This window comes from Pogoniulus pusillus, chromosome 5 (genome assembly GCF_015220805.1).
Source record: "Pogoniulus pusillus isolate bPogPus1 chromosome 5, bPogPus1.pri, whole genome shotgun sequence".
Lineage (NCBI taxonomy): Eukaryota > Metazoa > Chordata > Aves > Piciformes > Lybiidae > Pogoniulus > Pogoniulus pusillus.
In genome coordinates this window covers 31,102,707-31,124,630 of record NC_087268.1, presented here as the reverse complement: position 1 = coordinate 31,124,630, position 21,924 = coordinate 31,102,707, and the positions used below count along the sequence as shown (strand labels likewise).

Genomic DNA, 21,924 nt, shown 5'->3' with positions numbered 1-21,924 from the left:
GCTGACGGGCACCAGGCGCAAAGGCGGAGCGCCGGGATCGAAGCGCGCGTCGGCCACAGCCTCTGGCCCTCCCTGCGCTACCGCCCGAGCAGAGAGGCAGTGTCCGCCGGCCTGTGGCACGCCTGAGCAGCACTGCGCAGCCTAGGGCCCAGCAGTGACTACGCCTCCCAGCGTGCACCGCGCAGCGCGGCGGAACGCGGAGGGAGTGAGGGTGGTTCGTGCGCCTTTGTGCTTCCTTAATGCGCCGCCAGGGGGTACTCGGGCTACAGAGCCCGCTTGGCTCTGCGCTTAAAGGTGCCGCACCGGCGCCGAGTGAGAAGGGGTGGCTGTAGCGGGGGTGGGAAAGGCTTTTGACACGTACGGGGCTTCTTGGTACCTTTTATTACAGGCTACCACTCTCCTTTACCCTATCACACTGCTACCACATCCTTCCGTGCTTCCTTGGCCTCTGCTGGCCTCCCTCTCAGGTGAGTGGGCTGGAGGTAGGAAGCAGCGGCCGGGGCCGGTGGGTGTCTCCTTTTCCTCATCAGCTAGATTATCTGGTGCCCTCAGATAGGCACGGTGTGGGTAGGGGCCGCGAGGAAGAGGAGGCGGCAGCGGTTTTGGTCCTGCTGCCGTGGGGCCGGAAAGTTGAATGCTGCTGCCGGAATCGCAGGACGGGCGAGCGGACTGTGGGACGGCCGCCTCCTGCCCTCCTTCCGCTGCCATGAAAGGGCGCGAAAGGACCTGGCTGGTCCCGGTCTCCTGAGCTTTTTCTGTGTTCCCTCTTTCCCTTGCCCCAGTCCGGCCTTCCGCGGGGACAGATACCGGCAAGCGCTGCCCGGAAGCTGGCCCGTGGCGAGAGGCGGCGGCGCTGGGAGCAGCCCTCCGGCGGCCATCGCTCTCAGGTGGGTACGCGCCGGGGTGGAGGTGGCCGCCCAGGCGGCACGGCAGCTGCCGGTGTTCTCGCCGCGGCTACCCGGTGGACCCTGAGGAGTACCTTGGATTGAGAACACCGGTGGGGGGCGTCAAACTGGCAGATGTGGAAGGATCGGCAAGCGTCTGGGGAGAGAGCATCAGAGCTTACATTGGACAGGGGGTCTAGTATGGGCTTGGTGAAATACAGTCGTACAGTATCGTGTTCAGGAATGGAAAATCAGGAAGCTAGGTGAGCTGCAATCCATGAGAATATAAATTGTGCTTAAAAAGGGTTTTAAATGTCAGGAGTTCCTCCTAATTTGATACTTACGGGTGTCCGGAGAGGAGTGCTGGGATTTATTTTTCTCTTGTGTGCTGAAGCACGTTATACATTTCTATGTGAGGTCATAATTCTTAAGGCACCAATTTTCTTATTAATTTTTGATAGCCGAGTAAAAAAACACTGTTACTGGTTAGAACCACAGTGCTAATTTAACCCAGTGCAACAATTGGTAAGCTTACTGGTATGTATCCCTCCTCAGAACTTAGGTACGTGGTTTGACATACCAGTATGTAAGACCATGCAGTAGTCTTCTACTTGGCACTCTGCAAATGGAAGCTTGAGTATACACTAAGTGCTTTCTTTCCCTTCTTTCTTGCAGGAATAGGTTGTAATATATTCAGTAAAATCTCTCCCCTAAATATATTAAGCAGGAAGAGTATTACTTATATGCATGAATAAATAGTTCCTTAAGTATCCTTCTAGAATTTTGCCAAGTGTTGGGGACTGTTATTTTTTCCTGATCTCTTCAAAATAGTAAACCCTTTTGCTCTCTTAAAGTTCTGAAATATTTCTACTTTAATAAAATAATAATATCAAGGCAGTGTAGGTATGTTTTTGCTAGCTTAATTGTCATTTTAGTTCTTAATTTTAAATTATTTTATCTCTTCTTGTTGTTAAGCTCTAGCCCATACTAAATTATTGATGGCTGAATACTTTGGCTTGTATTTCATGCATTGAAAAGCAACAAACCAATCCACAGTCAGTTTTTCTCAGAAACAGAAAAGGGAGGGCATTTGAAAAAGGAAAGTAGCACATATCTGTGCTTGCCATCCTATATGTTGATAGCTACCTTTGGGACTTGTGCTACTGCAATACAGGGAGGCAGGATTCTTAGGCAGACCGCTCCTAAATGATGAAGTCTGTATCTTGTTTCCTGGTTAAGAATGTTGGCTGGGAGATCAAGACTGCAGGTGAAGTTATAGACAAAAACCTGCTCTGATGATCTACTAACCTGGAGCCTTTGTTGTGCATTTTAGAATGCTATGCTTCAATTAAAAACTTATGTTTTATACATAGATTTACACACTGTTATGTGTAGTTTCATGATGTAGTGGTTTGGCTGGTGTTCTTCTGTTTTGTTTTTGGCAGGCTTTTGTGTTTTGTTGTTTTCATTTAAAGAAAATGCTACTTTGTTATTTTACAGTAATGCTGGTATTTCCCTGTAGGATTTGGGGGAAGGAAAATTGTTCTGAAACTATATCCTGCTTGGCCTTAAAAGCAAATACAGCAGTTTAAATTTAGATCTTCAGTAGCTTCTGGGAAGTGAAATTATGAATGAATCAATTTTACTTTTCAGTGTTTGTATAACTATTTTAAAATCATGAGGATCAGTAAGTAGCTTTGAAATAAAGTGCCTTGAGGCTGTGCAGCCTTTCAGGTGAAGGTCTTCGATCTAAACTAGTGCTGCTCAGAAGTCTGTTAACCATTTCTTTCACAAGTATGATTTATAATGCAGTCTGTTTCAGTTGAACTTTTTTTTGTTCTATTTAGTATAGTTGAGTGTGTTAGTGCTTCTGAGGTGGTATAAATAATAAATTACTATGGTACCCTTTTTTTAAGAAAAGGTTTGAAAAAATACAAGAAGTTTACTGATAGATAAGAATAACGAGTGCTGATTCTAGGTTGAAGTACAGCCCATGGCACCATGGCTTAGTATGCTTAATGGCTTTTCTCTCATGTAAGAGGTGCAGATGACTACCATGTGAAATGACTAAGCTTTCTAATCAGTGTTTATAAAAAGAAGATTGCATCTAGAAAATAGCTGAAGTGTAAGGAGGAAAAATCTATCAGTAGCCCCAGGCTGTTTCTTGGTTTTGATAAGTGTTGACTGAAGGAGATCATGTATATACTGTTAAAAGTTACAGTGTAGAATGCAGCCTTAGGTTTGTTTTCTGCAGTTATTTGACTTAATGCCCCAACATTATCATGTTCGATAACTGATTGGTATTATTTTGCAGCATGTTGTACGTACTGGGAATGCAGAAACCACGTAGCAGAAAGCTTTGAGCAGTTCTGGATTATCATTTTCCAAAGGCAGTAAGTGAAGAATGAAGGCAACTGGATTTATTTCCTTATGGACGTTGGTTTCACTGCCTTGTGGCCAGTTAGCAAATCCTGCAGACCATGAAGATGTAGTAAAGCATGCAATAAAGCTGCACCGTGGAAAAGGAGTTGTTGCTGCTCAGAGAAAGCAGTGGGTGTTGGAGAGCTGCAGAAAACTCTCTGGCCTTCTTCGCCAAAAGAACGTTGTTCTCAACAAACTGAAAAATGCTATAAAAGCAGTTGAAAAGAATGCAGGGCTGTCTGATGAAGAGAAACTTTTTCAGGTGCATACCTTTGAAATTTTCCAAAAGGAGCTAAATGAAAGTGAAAACTCAGTTTTTCAAGCAATCCATGGCCTCCAGAGAGCTCTACAGGGTGACTACAAAGATGTTGTAAATATGAAAGAAAGCAGCAGACAGAGACTGGAGGCCTTGAGAGAAGCTGCAATTAAGGTTAGTTCTGCCATGCTTATTACTGGAGTATGAATATTCTACTTGAGATTTTAATTTTACTATGGCACGGTTTCAATCTCTTTTATACAAAACTGGATCTACATCAAACTTGCATTATTTTGCTGTTTAAAATGGATTTTGAATGAAGTACTTGTTTCCATTGGTAAAATCAGAAGTAATCCTGGTGTAGAAGTTGAAACAATAGCAGTAGATAGTTCTTATTTCAAAACAAAGCTAAATGTATGTTAAAGGGAAAGGAGTACAAGCAGTGAGTCACTGCACATAAGAGTTTCACTAGGAAGCCTGTAGGATTATTGAAGTGGAAGTAACACCCTACATTTAAAAAATACTGGTTTTCTTCACTTCAAATGAGAATTGCTGAACCCAAATCTAAAATGTGAACAGAAAAATTACTTACCTTTTATTTTAGTATTTGCATAGATGTGGGTGAAATGGACATGCAAAATAGGAGATTGCTTGATTTTTATCTCAATATAGCACTCCTAGACTAAAGAGTGTAGTTTTGAGAAAGAGTTGGCTGAGATAACTTTACCAGGAAAAGCACAGATGAGTAACAGCTGAACACAAGTACTTAGTGGAAAATTTGAGTTCCTATGTCAATGCAGATGTGCTAGGATGTGCACAATCTGCTGCTGTCTAGTGGACTTGCTAGTGCTGAAACTGTGCAGTGGAAGTCTCCCATTGAGAGATAAAGTTGTTCAGGCAATTTGATCTTTAAATTGCTCTTTCCCTTGCTCTACCCCACAACCACTGGGGGAATATATTAAGAATTTTCTTTAGCTTTTGTAATCTAAAAGAGGACACAGCTGTTGCACAAGGGAACAAGAAAAGAAAATAAATATGTGATTGGGGCATAGCATCTGATCTGGGAAAATCTCTACAGGGAGTTTAAGAGATGTGCATATAGCAAGAAATTGTGTGCAAGAAAGTGTGTGGTGAATGTGACAAAAAGGCTGGTGGAAATCAGGATGCAGACTTGAGAGACCAGAGTGGTCTGTGCAGTGAGAACAGACTGACTTAAAACAGACTTGGGTAGAAGTAGCATGGATCTAGGGGTGTGCCAATGAAGTGCTCGCTGTTACTGATAGTGGCTTTTAGTAGTATTGTAAAATACTAAAGTAATCTGCCCTAGAACTTGAAAATGGTGCTGCTTCATTTTTCACATAAAAGGAGGCCTGTGTGTGTAACAGTGCATTTAGATATGTGTCCTGTCAAAACTTCTGCAGAGATGGATTGTGTAGGCTTTTGTGTTATGATACCAAGATATTTACTCAAATGAGCAATCTTTTATGCTCTTCCTTCTCAAGTCACATGCATGATTATTTAAACAATATTTGTTGTTCTAACCTTTAAAAATGTTATGTAAAGTAAAACAAAGGATAATGGGGAAATGCCTGCCAAAAGATGAAAATTACATGGGATATTTTTTCTTTTACTTCAAAAAGAGAGGGGAACATAGTGACAAAGGATGAGGAAAAGGCAGAGGTGCTTAACACCTTCTTTGCCTCAATCTTCACTAGTGGGACAGGTTGTCTCCAGGACAGCTGGACTCCTGAAGTGGTGGATGGAGTCAGGGATCAGTACAGTCCCCCTCTAATCCATGAGGAAGCAGTAAGGGACCTGCTGCGTCATTTGGGTCCTCACAAGCCCAGCCAGCATGGGTTTAGGAAGGGCAGGTCCTGCCTCACCAACCTGATCTCCTTTTATGATCAGGTTACCCGCTTGGTGAATGTGGGGAAGGCTGTGGATGTAGTCTACTTGGACTTCAGCAAAGCCTTTGACACTGTCTGCCACAAGAAGCTCCTAGCCAAGCTGGCAGCTCATGGTTTGGACAGATTCACTCTGTGCTGGATCAAGAACTGGCTGGATGGCAGAGCTCAGAGAGTGGTGGTGAATGGTGCCACATCCAGTTGGCAGCCAGTCACTAGTGGTGTTCCCCAAGGATCAGTGCTGGGCCCAGTCCTGTTCAATATCTTTATTGATGATCTGGACGAGGGCATTGAGTCCAGCATCAGTAAGTTTGCAGATGACACCAAGCTAGGAGCAGGTGTTGATCTGTTGGAAGGTAGGAGAGCCCTGCAGAGGGACCTGGACAGGCTGGATGGGTGGGCAGAGGCCAATGGGATGAGATTTAACAAGGCCAAGTGCAGGGTTCTGCACTTTGGCCACAACAACCCCAAGCAGCGCTATAGGCTGGGGACTGAGTGGCTGGAGAGCAGCCAGGAGGAAAGGCACCTGGGCGTACTGATAGATAGTAAGCTGAAGATCAGCCAGCAGTGTGCCCAGGTGGCCAAGAGAGCCAATGGCATCCTGGCCTGCATCAGGAACAGTGTGGCCAGTAGGACAAGGGAGGTTATTCTGCCCCTGTACTCAGCACTGGTCAGGCCACACCTTGAGTACTGTGTCCAGTTCTGGGCCCCTCAATTCAAGAAAGATGTTGAGGTGCTGGAACATGTCCAGAGAAGGGCAACAAAGCTGGTGAGGGGCCTGGAGCACAAATCCTATGAGGAGAGGTTGAGGGAGCTGGGCCTGTTTAGCCTGGAGAAGAGGAGGCTCAAGGGTGATCTTATTACTGTCTACAACTACCTGAAGGGGCATTGTAGCCAGGTGGGGGTTGGCCTCTTCTCCCAGGCAACCAGCAATAGAACAAGGGGACACAGTCTCAAGTTGTGCCAGGGTAGGTATAGGCTGGATGTTAGGAAGAAGTTCTTCACAGAGAGAGTGATTTCCCATTGGAATGGGCTGCCCAGGGAGGTGGTGGAGGCACCGTCCCTGGGGGTGTTCAAGAAAATACTGGATGAGACACTCAGTGCCATGGTCTAGTTGACTGGCTAGGGCTGGGTGCTAGGTTGGACTGGATGATCTTGGAGGTCTCTTCCAACCTGGTTGATTCTATGATTCTATGAAAACACATGTTTTGTCCATTTATTTCTCCCCTGCCCCATCCCCCAGTTTGATTTTACTGTAATGATTACTACTTTGGTGTCCTTTCCATTTTTTAAAATGGTGATCAAAAGGAAATTATAAATTACTACAGAGATTTAAAAGAGATCTTACATTTGTTTTCAAAGCTCTTCTGCCTTGCTATTCAGTTAGCTTCTTGTAAACTCGAGCAATGCTTACTTTTACTTTTCTGCACTTTACCTCTTAGATCTGTTCAGCTTGTTTTGTCTCTTCTGACAGACAGCACTAATCAGATCCTTTCAGTCAAAATCTGTTCAATTTTTGAGGAGAAAGAATCTAATCCTTATATATTCTGTTGAATCATAGAATGGTTTGAGGTGGAGGGGAACACCGAAGGTCATCTAGTCCAACCTCTCTGTAGTAAGCAGGGGCATCCTCCATTAGATCAGCTTGCCCAGAGTCCCATCAAGCCTGGCCTTGAATATCTCCAAGGACAGGATGTCAACTATGTCTCTGGGCAACCTGTTCATCTAGGCTGCCTTCGGGTACTGGAAAGTTGCTATTAGGTGTCTTCAGCCTGAAGAAGAAAAGATTCTGAACAACCCCAACTCCTTGAGCTTGTCCTTGTAGCAGAGGTGTTTCAGCCCTCCTGGACCTCCATCAGGTCCACGTCATTCTTATGTTGAGGGCACCAGACCTGCATGCAGTACTCCAGGTGAGGTGTCACCAGAACAGAGTCAAGTGGCAGAATCACCTCTCTGGGTCTGTTGGCCACATTTCTCAGAATGTGATTTGCCTTCTGAGTTGCAAGCACACACTTGTCTGCTCATGTCCAGCCTCTCATCCACCAGAACTCACAAGTCTTCTGCAGGGCTGCTTTCTATCCCCTAATCCCCCAGCCTGTATTGATAATGAGGATTGTTCTGGCCCAGGTGCAGGACCCTGCAATTGGTCTTGTTGAAATAGTTCTAAATTGTTGCTGAGGAAAGAATCTGTGACTCATAGAGGGGCTGTTCTTTACATCTTTCAAGCAGTGTCTGCTAGCAGAGAACAACGGGTAGGAAATGGTTTTTTTTCCGTGAGGCTGTTTGAGAGCACTGTTGCTCTTGCTTATGTGTTGCATAAGAACTAGAGCAGTTGACAGTAGTCCAAACATGTTAATAGTTATATTTTTTCCAACTCCAGTTATTTTGGGAACTGGGAAATTTTCATCCTGCTGGTGTAACTATGGTAATTCTAAACACCAACAGACAGCAATTCTGTCACTGAGTCACAACCAGAAGTATTCATCTGACTGTCAGGATTTTAAAGGGGTTACACTACAATTACAGGCTGTATTGAATATACTCTTGTCTTGACATCAATAAATTGATTAAATTGCACACATGTTCCCACAGGTTTCCAGGGGGAAAACATCCTTCTACAAATGTGTTTGGAGGAGGCGATACTCCACTTATTTAAATATAAGAGTTTAGGACCATTTTAGATGCCCAGGTTATCTACGGTGTCTGTGTGGGGTAGGTAGATAAAACGTACAGCCTAAGGGAGACCTATGTTCTATCTGTTTTCTGAGTATGGCAAGGCATCTAAAATGGACACAGAAACTTGTGTTTTCTGGGAATTTAGTCTGACTTAGAGATTGCTTTCATTTGCTGCCCAGGTTCTTTTCCCTTGGTGATTTGCTCTCTTGTCTGAATATCCTTAGCATCCTGAATCTAGCTGAAAGGAAAAAGGTCGCAATTGTTTCCTCATTCATAGTTGTTCTCTCTCACAACTGGTACATCTTTATATGTATATATTTATATATACATGTTTGCATGTTATATGAAGCACAGTTTTTTTTTTTAAACAAAAAACAACCCTCCCCACTCAAGTTATATTTGGTTATTGTGTTGGTAACCATGTAGAAGACATAGCGTTGAGTCCAGTCGTGATCAATAAATTAAACTTTTTTAGTTCTTTTTTTTGAACCTGAAGCATCCAAAGAGAAAGGGAACATAATTTTATTTCAGAAGCTTCCCTGATGTTTTGTTCATTTGTTTGTTGTATTCAATAAAGCCATGCTTTCAAGATTATTATGGTTTCCTGTTAAAGCACTAAGTTTTAAACTTCACATGGCTTTGAGATGTTTTCTGGAGTTCCCCAAAGGAATTTCTCTCTTGTATTTTCCGTATTGTAACCTTGGGGCAACTCTACTGTTTAGTGGAATAGAAAAGGTGATTGAATCATAGAATCAACCAGATTGGAAGAGACCTCCAAGATCATCCAGTCCAACCTAGCACCCAGCCCTAGCCAGTCAACTAGACCATGGCACTAAGTGCTTCATCCAGTCTTTTCTTGAACACCTCCAGGGACGGTGCCTCCACCACCTCCCTGGGCAGCCCATTCCAATGCCAATCACTCTCTCTGTGAAGAACTTCTTCCTAACATCCAGCCTATACTTTCCCCGGCACAACTTGAGACTGTGTCCCCTTGTTCTATTGCTGGTTGCCTGGGAGAAGAGGCCACCCCCACCTGGCTACAATGTGCCTTCAGGTAATTGTAGACAGCAATTGGTGAACATTTGTTTGGTGTTGGCTTCCCCCAGTGAAAATTTGCACAAGAGAGCGTAATCTTCAAATGCCATTATGAATTGCTTTTGCAATTCCACTTGTAAGATGTTTTGTGTCAAAAGCAGAGTGTATCTGTCAAATGTTTTTTCTGCTTGAAGGCCTGGCCAGCGCTTTACCTGTATGTTGTAAAATTCAACAGGAAGAAATGGAATACGTTGAACTCTTAGCAGCTGAAAAACATCAGGTTGAAGCTCTGAAGAACATGCAGCATCAAAACAAAAGTCTGTCAATGCTTGATGAGATTCTAGAAGACGTCAGGAAGGCAGCTGATAGATTGGAGGAGGAAATAGAAGAGCATGCCTTTGATGACAACAAATCCGTAAGTGATGTTTTATACTCAGTCTGTTCAGTGGTATGCATTTATTTTTCAGTTGAAACTTGCATGTAGGGCTGTTTCTCTCACGTTAAATAGATGTTAGGAATTTAGTGACTATTTAAGAAAGGCCCAAAAACTCCACAGACTTTTGCCTCTACATTTGATTTTGCTTTCCTTTCAACTGAAGAAAATAATGGTAGATTGCTTGCTAGGAGTGAGCAAACATGTATGATCATTACTTCTTCTAGTGGTTTCTGTGTTTTGTTTTTTTTCACTTGAAAATCCTTCCTGCAACTGCTACTTTGACAGTGACAGCTGTAGTCAGAAGAGACCTCACAGATCATCAAGTCCAACCCTTTACCACAGAGCTCAAGGCTAGACCATGGCACCAAGTGCCACGTCCAACCCTGCCTTGAACTGCCCCAGGGACGGCGACTCCACCACCTCCCCGGGCAGCCCATTCCAGTGTCCAATGACTCTCTCAGTGAAGAACTTTCTCCTCACCTCCAGCCTAAATTTCCCCTGGTGCAACCTGAGGCTGTGTCCTCTTGTTCTGGTGCTGGCCACCTGAGAGAAGAGAGCAACCTCCCCCTGGCCACAACCACCCCTCAGGTAGTTGTAGACAGCAATAAGGTCACCCCTGAGCCTCCTCTTCTCCAGGCTAAACAATCCCAGCTCCCTCAGCCTCTCCTCGTAGGGCTGTGCTCAAGGCCTCTCACCAGCCTCGTCGCCCTTCTCTGGACACGCTCAAGCATCTCAATGTCCTTCCTAAACTGGGGGGCCCAGAACTGAACACAGTACTCCAGGTGTGGTCTAACCAGTGCAGAGTACAGGGGCAGAATGACCTCCCTGCTCCTGCTGACCACACCATTCCTGATGCAGGCCAGGATGCCACTGTGATACAGTCCATGAGACTTACACCATCTCAGTGGATGTGGGCTATGATATTTAGACTTTGCAGGATAAAGAGCTAACATGTTAAGCTTAAAACCTATTTTTTTTCTCTTTATTGAGAGAGTTATGGGAGAACAAGAATATTGCAGTTTTTACAGTCTAGGAAAAGATACACTGTTCAGGGTAAGGCCCTGAAATGTGCTTATGGTATTGCTTTCTTCCTCTTCTGATTTCTTCTGCTTTTTGTACCTTTGTCTATTTGCAGTGTTGTTTTTTTGATTTAGGTGATGAACAGTGTCCCTCAGGTAAGACTGTGTCTATTTGGAGCTAGTAGTGCCCCATTGTGCCTTTGCTGGAGACTGATTATAAATTGGTCCTGTTTGGATAAACCTGGATTGCAATTTATCTTGGCTTTTGCTCTTGAAAACACTTCATTCAGTTTGAGCAATTTACCAGAGGTCAGCACAGCTCTGGAATTCTGCTGAGGACAGAAACCAGTTGCTCTGTAGTTGAGAAGCCAGGATGTTTTTTAGTAGTCATACTTAAGCTGAGAAAAAGTGAAAGCAGCTTATTTTATGTACACCAGCTCAACCCCAGTTGTCCCCAGAGGGAAAATGACCTAGCAGGACCAACAACGGGGAATGGACAAGGTAGCTGGAGTGCCCTCTTCTGTTCTGCTGGGGTACAACGGCACCTTTTAAAGAGACCAAGGGTATTTTCCTCTATTCCACCTCTTAATTGGCAAAATGCCATAGCATCCTTTTGGGGAATACATAAATAAATCTAACTTAATTCACTTAATGAAAGACAGTAGTGTTTGTGTGTTGTATTGTGTTATGTACAAACTGCTTTCAAAAATTGCTGTTTTGGGAAATAAAATCATGGGGAAAAAATGATGGGTTTTTGGTGGTATTTGTTGTTGAGTTTTGGGTTTTTTTGTTTGTTTTATTATGTCCTCAAAATTTATTACTATTTTAAAGCTCATCTGAACCTGTGCCATCTACTCTTGGTCTTTAATATAGTCTGTCTTCTGTTGGTTTCCTTTTCTTTTGTAAAAGTAAAGCTGCACTATAATTTCAAAATATATGTGTATATATATATATTACACAGAAGAAAAACCCCACTTCCATAATTGCTTTAACCTTATAAACATCTTCTCTTTTCTTCCTATTGTTATATCTGAACTGTACTGTCAACTGCACTAAATGAGGCATGTATGGATTCAATTACATGGCTTTTATGTGATCTTTGATACTTTTAAACTTTTGATGCAGAGAAGTTTGGGTAAATTCCAGGCCTACAAGCTATCTACAAAGTAACATATGACAAACTCTGTATGTGCTTGGAGTTCCAGAAGTTCAAAGTAAATTGTTCACTAAGCAAGATTATCACTGATGGTTGAACAGATGTTGGTTTATTAGCATTTTGTGTTCTAGGCAAAGTAGTAGTTGTCTACAAGATGGGGACACTACACTGGACAATGGAATCACTTTAATGTGAAAGTCAGCATAAAGCATGGTTTTGCCTTGCAGAGCCAACATTTCTAACAGTAAGCTCTAAGCTATCTTTCAGTATCCCTGGAGTAGCAATGAGGGTATGAGAGAGGGAATTGGGAGCAGAGATGACAGAAGAACAGTAGGATTTGGCACAGACTGGGTGTTGTGATTTGGAAACAGTTCTTCCTCTTTGGTGACTGTAGGGAAACCTTTCTTCTAATTTACATGTACCTCGTATGTAGTTGCTCCTGCTTTCTCCTGTTAGCTGAAAACATGGAAGCATGGGTTAGCCTCTTAGACATGGCAATGGGCATCTTATTTTGAAACACAAAAGAGCCTGGTAAACAATGAGCTTAGGTGAATCAAGTTCAAATGTCTAGAAAAATACAGGATTTATGGGAGAAAAATAGTGAAAAGACAAATTTCTTAATACATAAAAAGGTCATCAAGCTCTCCAGCAGCTAAAAATGCTAATACTCAAAACAGCTTTTTTTTTTGTTTCTAAATACTTCTGCAGCCACCATAATTTGTTTAAAGTTCCTTGTTTCCCTTTCTGATCACTCAGTGCCTACCAGTTCTTTTGAGGCTTGTCATATTACACGATGCACAAAACTTGAGTCAGAGGTCATCCCCACAAAGAAGCTTTTTATTCAGTTACACACAATTGTAAGGAATAAAAGAAAAGGATAAAAAAAGTAGGATAAATATTTCAAACACTCTTTGTGGAACAGTTTGGGGAATGTGCTGGAGGAAAATAAGAGTCTGTTTTATAGATGCCTTATGTGAGCTCTTCATTAAATTTGAGGATTGCTTGGGCAAAATATGGCAGTCCAGAAGAGCTGAGTATTTCACAGTCAGTCACTGGTATGACAGCAGCCTACTCTCTAGACACAGAATCACAGAATATATTTGGTTGGAAGATACTTTCAAGATCATACAGTTCAACTTTCAATTCAGCATTGAAGGGTCAACACTAAACCATGTTTCCTAGGCACCAATTCCCCACCCCTTTGAACACCACTGTCCAGGGCAAATCATTCCATTGTTTCCTGCTGTCCAGCCTAAACCTTCCCTGGTGCAGCTTGTAACTGTTTCCTCTAGTCACAGACTCAATCAGGTTGGCAGAGACCTCCAAGACCATCCAGTCCAACCTATCCAACCAAGATCATCGAGTCCGGCGCTTTCCAATCAATTAGACCATGGCACTAAGTGCCTCTTTCAGTCTTTTCTTGAACGCCTCCACAGACAGCAACTCCACCACCTCCCTGAGCAGCCCATGCCAAAATGGCAAATCACTCTCTCTGGCAAGAACTTCCTCCTACCAACCAGCTTATATCTCCCCTGGCACAACTTGATACTGTGTCTCCTTGTTCTGTTGCTAGTTGCCTGGGAGAAGAGACCAACCCCCACCTGGCTACAGCCTCCCTTCATGTAGGTGTACACAGCAATGAGGTCACCCCTGAGCCTCCTCTAGGCTAAACAACCCCAGCTCCTTCAGCCTCTCCTCACAGGGCTCTGTTCCAGACCCTTCTCTGGATATTTTCTAGTATCTCAACATCTCTCTTGAATTGAGGAGCCCAGAACTGGACACAGTACTCAAGGTGTGGCTTGACCAGTGCTGAGTACCTGGGCAGAATAACCTCCCTTGTCCTACTGGCCACACTGTTCCTGATCCAGACCAGGATGCCACTGACTTTCTTGGCCACTTGGGCATGCTGCTAGCTCATGTTCACCTAGTATCTACCAGTAACCCCAGGTCTCTTTTTTTCCTGGCTGCTCTCCATCCACTCTGTCCCCAGCCTGTAGCACTGCTTGGGGTTGTTGTGACCAAAGTGGTGAACCTGTCCTGGTGCTTGTCCTCAAGGAAATGACGCTGTCCCTGTCCTTGTTTCAACCTCCCTTTAGGTAGTTGTAGGTCTCTTCTCAGGCTCCTTTTCTCCAGACTGAACACCCCCAGCTCCCTCAGATGCTCTTTGTGGGCCTTGTGCTTCAGGCCCTTCATGAGCCACGTTGCCCTTCTCTGAACATGCTCCAGCACCCCAGTGTCCTTATAATGAGAAGTCCAGAACTGAACACAGTACTTGAAGTGTGACCTCATCAGGGCTGAGTACAGGGGAGTGATCACTTCCCTGTTCCTGCTGGCCACAGCGTTTCTAATACAAGCCAAGATGCCACTGGCTTTCTTGGCCACCTGGGCACACTGCTGACTCATTGTGCTGGTTTAAGCTTCCCAGAGACCCAAGGCCTAACAGAACAACATCATATATAGGGTGCCTTGCCACTCTCCCCACTTTGGAAAGAAAAGAATTAGGTATGGAGAGTGAAAAGGGGTAAAACACCTGAGGAATAGTCTTGGTCTGATTTGGAAGTTAAAATGAAAACTTTAAATGAAAAGTATTTAAGGTAAGGGGAGTTACAAAAAAAAAAAATAAGGATAGGGAAGGGAAAAAAATACAAAATACATACAAAACCCTATGGATGGAGATGGATAGAAGTAGACTCAGGAAGTGGCTAGTCCGCCACATGGTTGGCTGGCCACATGGTAAAGCAGGAGCAGCTGGAACAGAATGGTAGTGCCTGGTGAAGCAGGGCAGAGAGATCAAGAAATAGGAAGTTCCTCTGCTTTTATAGGGGTCTAAAACAGGAAGTGGGAATGAACTAACCATTGCACCTGGGGTCAGGTTCAGGCCACTCCCAAGGAGGAGTCAAAAGGGCTTGTGGTCTTGTTGGACTCATACAGTTAACCTTGGCCCGTCAGTCTAACCTGTCCAGATCCTGCTGTAAAGTTCCCTACCCTCTAGCAGATTAACACACCCATCTTGGTGTAATCTGCAAACTTTTGGAGGGTGCACTCATCCAGATCATTAAAGAGAACAGGCTGCAGTACTGAACCCTGGGGGACACCATTAGTGACTGTGTGCCAGCCAGGTTTAATTCCATTCACCACCACTCTTTGGGCCTGGCCAGCCAACCAGTTTTTTAGTCCAGTGCAGAGTGCACTTATCCAAGCCTTGTGCCATGAATTTCTGAGAATGCTGTGGAACACTATGTCAAAGGCTTTCCTGAAGTCCAGGTAGGCAATGTCCACAGTCCTTCCCTTATCCACTAGGCAAATCACCTTGTGGTGTAAGGAGATGAGATTAGTCAGACAGGACCTGCCTTTTATAAACCCATGCTGACTGGGCCTGATTGCCAAGCCATCTTGTGCGTGCTGTGTGATGGCAGTCAGGATGACCTGCTCCATAACTGAGGTCAGACTGCCTGTAGTTTCCTGGATCGTCCTTCTGACTCTCTTTGTAGATGGGCATCTCATTAGCTAGCCTCCAGTCAGATAGGACCTCTCCAGTTAGCCAGGACTGTTGATAATAATGGTGAGCAGCTTGGTGAGCACATCTGTCAGCCTCTTAAGTACCTCTAGATGGATCCCCTCCTGTTCCAAAGACTTGTGCACATCTAAGTCACATAAAAGGCCATTGGTCATTTTCTCCTGGATTATGAGGGCTATGTTCTGCTGCTGATCCCTGTTAGCAGTGCTGGGAGATGGACTCTTAGGGAGCAAGTGGTGTTGCTGACAAGGAATGAGGCAAAGTAGCTATTCAGCAGCTCAGCCTTTTCCTTGTCCTTGATCACCAGGTTCCCTCCCACATCCAGTAGCTGATAGAGATTCTCTTTTAGGTCTTCTTTTACTGTTAACATATTTATGGAAAGATTATTATCTGTATTGTCCTTAATGACACTGCTCAGATTAAGTTCTAATTGAACTTTGGCCTTTCTAATTTTCTCCCTACATATCTTTGCAGCAACCTTGTACTCTTCCTGAGTTATCTGCCCTTCTTCCATAGCCAGTAGACTTTGCTATTCTCCATTAGTTCTACCCAAAGCTCAGTACCTACTCAGGCCATTCTTCTGCTCTGCTGGCTCATTTTATAGTGTTTGGAGACAGCCCATTCCTGTGCCTTGAATATTTCCCTCTTAAGGAATGTCTAGCCTTCCTGGACTTCTTTGTCCTTCAGGACTACCTCCTAGGGGATGCCATCAACCAATCTCCTAAACATGTCAAAGTCTGCCTTCCAGAAATCATCAGATGTGTTAGGGAGTTATCTTCCACACACTCCAAGAACCTCTGGGACTGCTCCCTGTCCACTGTGTTGTATTTCCAGCAGATGTTTTGTAAGCTGAAGTCCCCCGCAAGAGCAAGAGCTAGCAATTCTGAGACCTTACCCAGACATCTGTAAAATATTTCATCAACCACATCCTGGTAACAGAATCCCACCATGACATCTGCCTTGTTGGCTGTCCCTCTGAGTCTCACCCACAAGCATTCAACCCTATCATTACTGCTGTCATGCTTGAGACAGTCAACACCTTCCCTAACTTACAGGGCCAGCCCATGGCCTCTAATTCTGGGTCTATCCCTTCTAAAGAGCCCATAGCTGTCCAACATGGTGCTGCAGTTGTGGGATTCATCCCACCTTGCTTTCACCAGGGTGGTTATATCGTTGTTTTGGATAAAGTCTTTCTAAATTCCTTGTTCCCTTAGAGTCAACCAACCAGGTTGGAAGAGACCTCCAGGATCATCCCGTCCAACCTAGCACCCAGCCCTATCCAGTCATCTAGACCATGGCACTAAATGCCTTATCCAGTTGCTTCTTGAATACCCTCAGGGACAGTGACTCCACCACCTCCCTGGGCAGCCCATTCCAGTGGCAAATCACTCTCTCTGTGAAGAAGAATTTCCTCAAGCTCTTCCTGCTTATTGCCCATGCTGCATGCATTGGCATAGATTCACTTTAGTTGGTGTGCCTTCTTTTAAAAGAAGCAACAACAATAACTGCTTCTGAATACTGTTAAAATCTACATTATGTAAAATGCAGTGAATTATTAAATTATCCTATAGTCTTCCACTTTGTAATTACAGGCACTGGCAACAGAGTTAGGTAGAAACATTTCATATCCTCTCTCCTTCCCACCTGGAATACCACTCCTGGAGAACTGTGGAGACCACACCTGAAATACTGTGTCAAATTTTGGGCTCCGCAGTTCAAGAGAGACAGGGAACTGCTGGAAAGAGTCTAGCAGAGAGTCACAAAGATGAGCGGGGAACTTGAGCATCTCTCCTGTGGAGAGAGGCTGAGAAACCTGGGGCTGTTTAGTCTGGAAAAGAGGAGACTGAGAGGAGATCTCATCAATGTCTGTAAATATCTGAGGAGTGTCAAGTGGATGGAACCAATCTCTTTGCTGGTCAGCAGCAATAGGATAAGGAGCAATGGCAACGGACTGGAACATAGAAAGTTTCACCTCAACATAAGAAACTTCTTTACAGTGATGTGCTACTTAGAAGCTAGCTAGAGTGCTTTGGTGAGAAGACCTAGATTACAGGCTGTGAAAGGAAAGCAATGGTGATGTCTACTTCCCTCATAGGCCTGCTGAGATGTATAAGAATCGAAGAGCAAAACGTAAATAAAGCCACTTCTACTGCTGGCGAGCTCTGAGCTACATCTCTCTCTTAACCACACCCTCTGTTTCCTTGGCTAATCCACTTTGCTTCCTAACCCCCTGGCTGAACCTCCATTCTTCCTTGGGACTGGGGTAAGGTTGAGAGGGGTAGGGGGAAGGTGAAGGGGAGGTTGAGAGACCCTCCTGGGGACTCAGGTTTCTGGAAGGGGAGTTGTGTTTCTGTATTACCTTTTACCTTGTATATTTCTGTCTATAACTGTATATACTGTAAATATCTGCTTGTATATTGTGCCAGCTGTATATATAAGCTTCGTTCATATTTCCAGAGGTGGCTGAGTCTAGGCTGGGTGATTTTCTAAAGTGGGGGGGGCGAGGAACACCCAAACCATCACAAGTGAAGGCGACGAAGCACTGGAACAGGCTGCCCAGAGAAGTTGTGGAGTCTCCTGCTCTGAATACTTTCAGATCCCTTCTGGATGCATTCCTGTGCGAACAACCCTAGGTGATCCTGCTTGTCAAGGGGGTTGGACTTATCTCTGGAAGTCCTTTTCAGCCTCTAAAGTTCTGTGATCCTGTGAAATTTTCAAGAGAGTGACTTTTTCCTGACTTGGAATGCAGTCATTATTTCACATTTTATGTGGATCGAATGTATTGATTTTATTTAAGGGAATACAATGTTACATTTCATTCCAACCTTTTGTGTTCTAAATGTTAAAAAGCTTTTCTTTTAAAAGGTCAGATTAGGTGCAACTGAAAATACTGAATTGGAATTTTGCAGCTTTGGAAAGCTGTCTTTTTTGGATTTACAAGTTGGCTGAAGAGGTCTGGAAACCCCCTCCATTTTTAAGTGTAGAGCAAATTATAGCCTTTTCTGCTGTGGACATCAGGTTTTGAAAGAGACTGAAAGACTTGTCTAAGAAGAAACTTCAGTATTTTTAGTCAGTGTCAACAAATTCCGGAGCAACTTCAACCACAGCTAATGGTCTTTCCCTTTTTACTGTATGCTTCATTGCCTCTCTTGTTTTTTGTTTTGTTTTCTTTTTTCTTACAGGTAAGAGGTGTAAACTTTGAAGCGGTTTTAAGAGTGGAAGAAGATGAATCCAACTCCAAAAGAAACGCTTCAAAAAGAGAAATAGAAGATGACTTAGGTCTCAGTATGCTTATTGATTCCCAGAACAATCAATATATCCTTACTAAGCCCAGAGATTCAACCATTCCTCGTGCTGATCATCATTTCATAAAGGTAATCGTTTTAGAGACATTCTTGTTGGTTATTTTGGTAAGATTTCATCTCTCTAGGTTGCATGCCAGTCCTGCTTGGCTGAATTGAACACAGTTTCAAAATTTGGGCCTCTAAAGTTAGCCTGGCATTTGTGATTCACTCATTTGCTAGCCAGCTTATTCCCTACTTTTAATATAATTGTCACAAGACTGATCATGGTGCCACAAGAATCCTCCCTGTTTTTATATGATTTAACTAGTTTCACATTTGGGGCACTGTCCCTTCTCTTGGACTGCACAGTGTCTGATAAACAGCTTGTATGTTGTCACTTGAGAACTGATCTGTTTATGTCTTATGATGAAAAAAAGAGTGTTGGAAAATACATAAAGGTGGTTTTTATTCTATTTGTGCTTCATGAAGAATAACTGCAGAGGGGTTTAAGCAACAAAACAATAAACCAAACCAATCAAACAAACAAACCAAAAGACCCCAAACCCAAAAGATCAAAGTGGATGTTTCACCATTTACTCTTAATGCAAAGTGTTCAGGTTAGTTTACTGAAGTTGTCTTTTCATTTCCACAGGCTGAATTCTACATTTATCTTTTTGAAAGATAATAGCTTTTCATTTTATCCCAAATTTGTGTGTCCTTAATATTAATGTGTTTGTAAATCTTACATGTTTAGGATATTGTGACTATAGGAATGCTGTCTTTGCCATGTGGCTGGCTGTGCACAACAATAGGATTGCCAACTATGTTTGGGTATGTCATCTGTGGAGTGCTTTTAGGGCCATCAGGACTAAATAGTATCAAGGTAAGCATACAGGTTGCTTCCTGACTGGTTTAATTTGTTGTCAAAGTCTTTTAAGTTGTTTTAAAATAATATGGTATCGGCAACTTAAAAAGTATTTAAACAAAAAAAAAAAAGGGAAAAATCCCTAAACCTGGGCCTTTTTTTTTTTAATTTGTTTTCCTTTTTTTCCCCCATATATATTCATGACATGCAGTTGTTGAAAGTGAAAGCTGAATGTTGCAGGGGTTTTTTTTATTGTGTGGTTGTGCATTTTTTGTTTGTTTGGGTTTGTTTCTTTTTTTGTTTGTTTTGGGCTGGATTTTTGGGGGGGATGTGAGGTTTTTTTGCTCGTTTGTTTTGGTATTTTGTCTTTAATCGTAAAGCATCACATCAGAAGAGGAGACTGAGAGGTGAACTCATCAAGGTTTATAAATATGTAAAGGGTGAGTGCCAGGAGGATGGAGCCAGGTTCTTCTCGGTGATACCCAATGGCAGGACAAGGATGAATGGGTGGAAGCTAAGGCATAGGAAGCTTCATGTAAACATGAGGAGGAATTTTTTTTCACTGTGACTGTGACAGAACACTGGCACAGGCTACCCAGGGGGGTTGTGGAGTCTCCCTCTCTGGAGATATTCAAAACCTGCCTGGATGCCTTCCTGTGTGATCTGGTATAGGTAATTGTGCTTTGGCAAGGGAGTTAGGCTAGATGATCTTTCGAGATCCCTTCTAACCCCTGACATTCTGTGATACTGTGATTTGAGAGGCAGATTATTTAAGTTACATAAAATATTCAGTAATTTGCCAAAAGTCGGTGTTGGCAGTCAAGGAAGTGCTTGAAAACAAGTAATACCCTGAGTAGCATAGCTTGGCTTCCTGGAGTCATTTTGCATCTCTGTAGCTCTTTCATTGATCTCAGTTACCCTACCTCTTTTTCAGTCCTCTGCCTACATTCCTGAAGTCTCCTGAACCCTTTTAGCTCCCTCATGTGTACCCTGATTACTAGCTGATGCCAAACCGTGGGCTGTGGTTGGCTGGACACGGCCTGTGTTTTGATTAGTGGTCTGGTGTGCATTAACAGGGTTGTTTAGCCAGCAGGCAAAACAAGAACACATGTCAAGCTTACATTGTAATGTCTGGATAAGTTACAGTGATATCCACGTAACTACTTGGAGCTTATTGTTGTGACCTCTGCTTTTATGTGCATTTTTGATTAAAATGACTGTTGGACTCAAAAATCAGTAGGACTGAGTCGAGATTGTAGGATTTTGTCAATCTTGTATTGAAGGAGGAGGCTACAGAAATGGCACTTTCACATTTTCATATTCTAAAACAGATTAAATAACAATCTTTGTGTTTTACGTAACCTCTGGGTTGAGAAGGTCTGGAAAGCTTGACCACACAGACTGAGAAACGAGGTTGTAAGCTTGGCATTAGAAAGAGATTCAACAATGAATTTCAGAGACTTAAAATGAGGAAGATGATGTGGTCAGAACATACAGGAGAGATTCCTTCTAGTGAGCTGCCTGTTTTTTGTGGAACTCTGGTTAAGCATTATTTTTCTGTGCAATGTTCATGTTGACTTGAGTCTCTTGTGCATGCTGTCTTGTTTTGTTACTTCAGTATTTCATAAAGAGTTATATGTTGGAGGAATTGAGGAGGTGGGCAGATTTTAATCTGGCACAAAGAGGAAACAGGCAGATTCTAGTCTGGCAGGGAAGATGGATTCCATCTTCACTTCTCTGACTGATGATCGACCCTGTTTTCTTCTGCTCTGGATTTTAAATGCATAAAGAAATGTTATTTTCTGTTGTGACAAAGAAGAACACCACTTGTCCTGCTATTACACCCTTCTCTCTTTTAAGTGGAAACACTAGTGGTTGTGCTATGAGAGACTGATGTGTGGAGCCTATAGGATGAAGAGCAGAAGAGCAACTATAGTCTAGCAGAATGATAATACCAATAGACCAATAAAGTATCTAGCTAGAAGTAGCTTCTGGAATGCAACCTTTGTGGGGTTTACTAGCATATGCATAAAACACAACCCATTTAGTTTCAACAACCAAGCAAGTTTACCTAGTTCAACACACATTTGCATTTTGGGTGACCATTGCTATCCAGCTAAATTGTCTAGGTGATGGGGGAAAATGTTTTAACCATAAAGATGCTGAAGGAACTTCTGGTGTCATGTGGCCAGCAATTGAACTATCAATGGAAACACAGGGAGAAACAATTTGTTTTGTAAGTGGATTTGTAGTTTGTATTATAATTAGACTGCTGTGCATTGATTTATTTATGTTTTCTTTTTTTTTTAAAGTCTATTGTACAGGTGGAGACCTTAGGAGAGTTTGGGGTGTTCTTCACTCTCTTTCTAGTTGGTCTGGAATTTTCTCCTGAAAGATTAAGGAAGGTATTTTTTTTTATAATACCCTACATTACAGCATTTAATTGCTGATGTTCTAGTTATCAATTAAAT

General features: G+C 43.1%; 1 protein-coding gene across 2 annotated transcripts in view; it reads left to right on the top strand.

Annotated features, from left to right (window-relative positions):
• Positions 1–4: 4 nt before the first annotated feature.
• Positions 5–21,924, top strand: part of TMCO3 (transmembrane and coiled-coil domains 3) — a 39,234-nt gene continuing 17,314 nt past the window's right edge. For both annotated transcript variants that reach the window (XM_064143689.1, XM_064143691.1), the window contains exons 1-7: positions 5–96; positions 783–887; positions 3,199–3,735; positions 9,412–9,591; positions 18,487–18,678; positions 19,343–19,471; positions 21,766–21,858. In XM_064143689.1, coding sequence (XP_063999759.1) covers positions 3,289–3,735; positions 9,412–9,591; positions 18,487–18,678; positions 19,343–19,471; positions 21,766–21,858 — 1,041 coding nt within the window. In that variant the 5' untranslated portion in view covers positions 5–96; positions 783–887; positions 3,199–3,288. The remainder of the gene's footprint in view (positions 97–782; positions 888–3,198; positions 3,736–9,411; positions 9,592–18,486; positions 18,679–19,342; positions 19,472–21,765; positions 21,859–21,924) is intronic.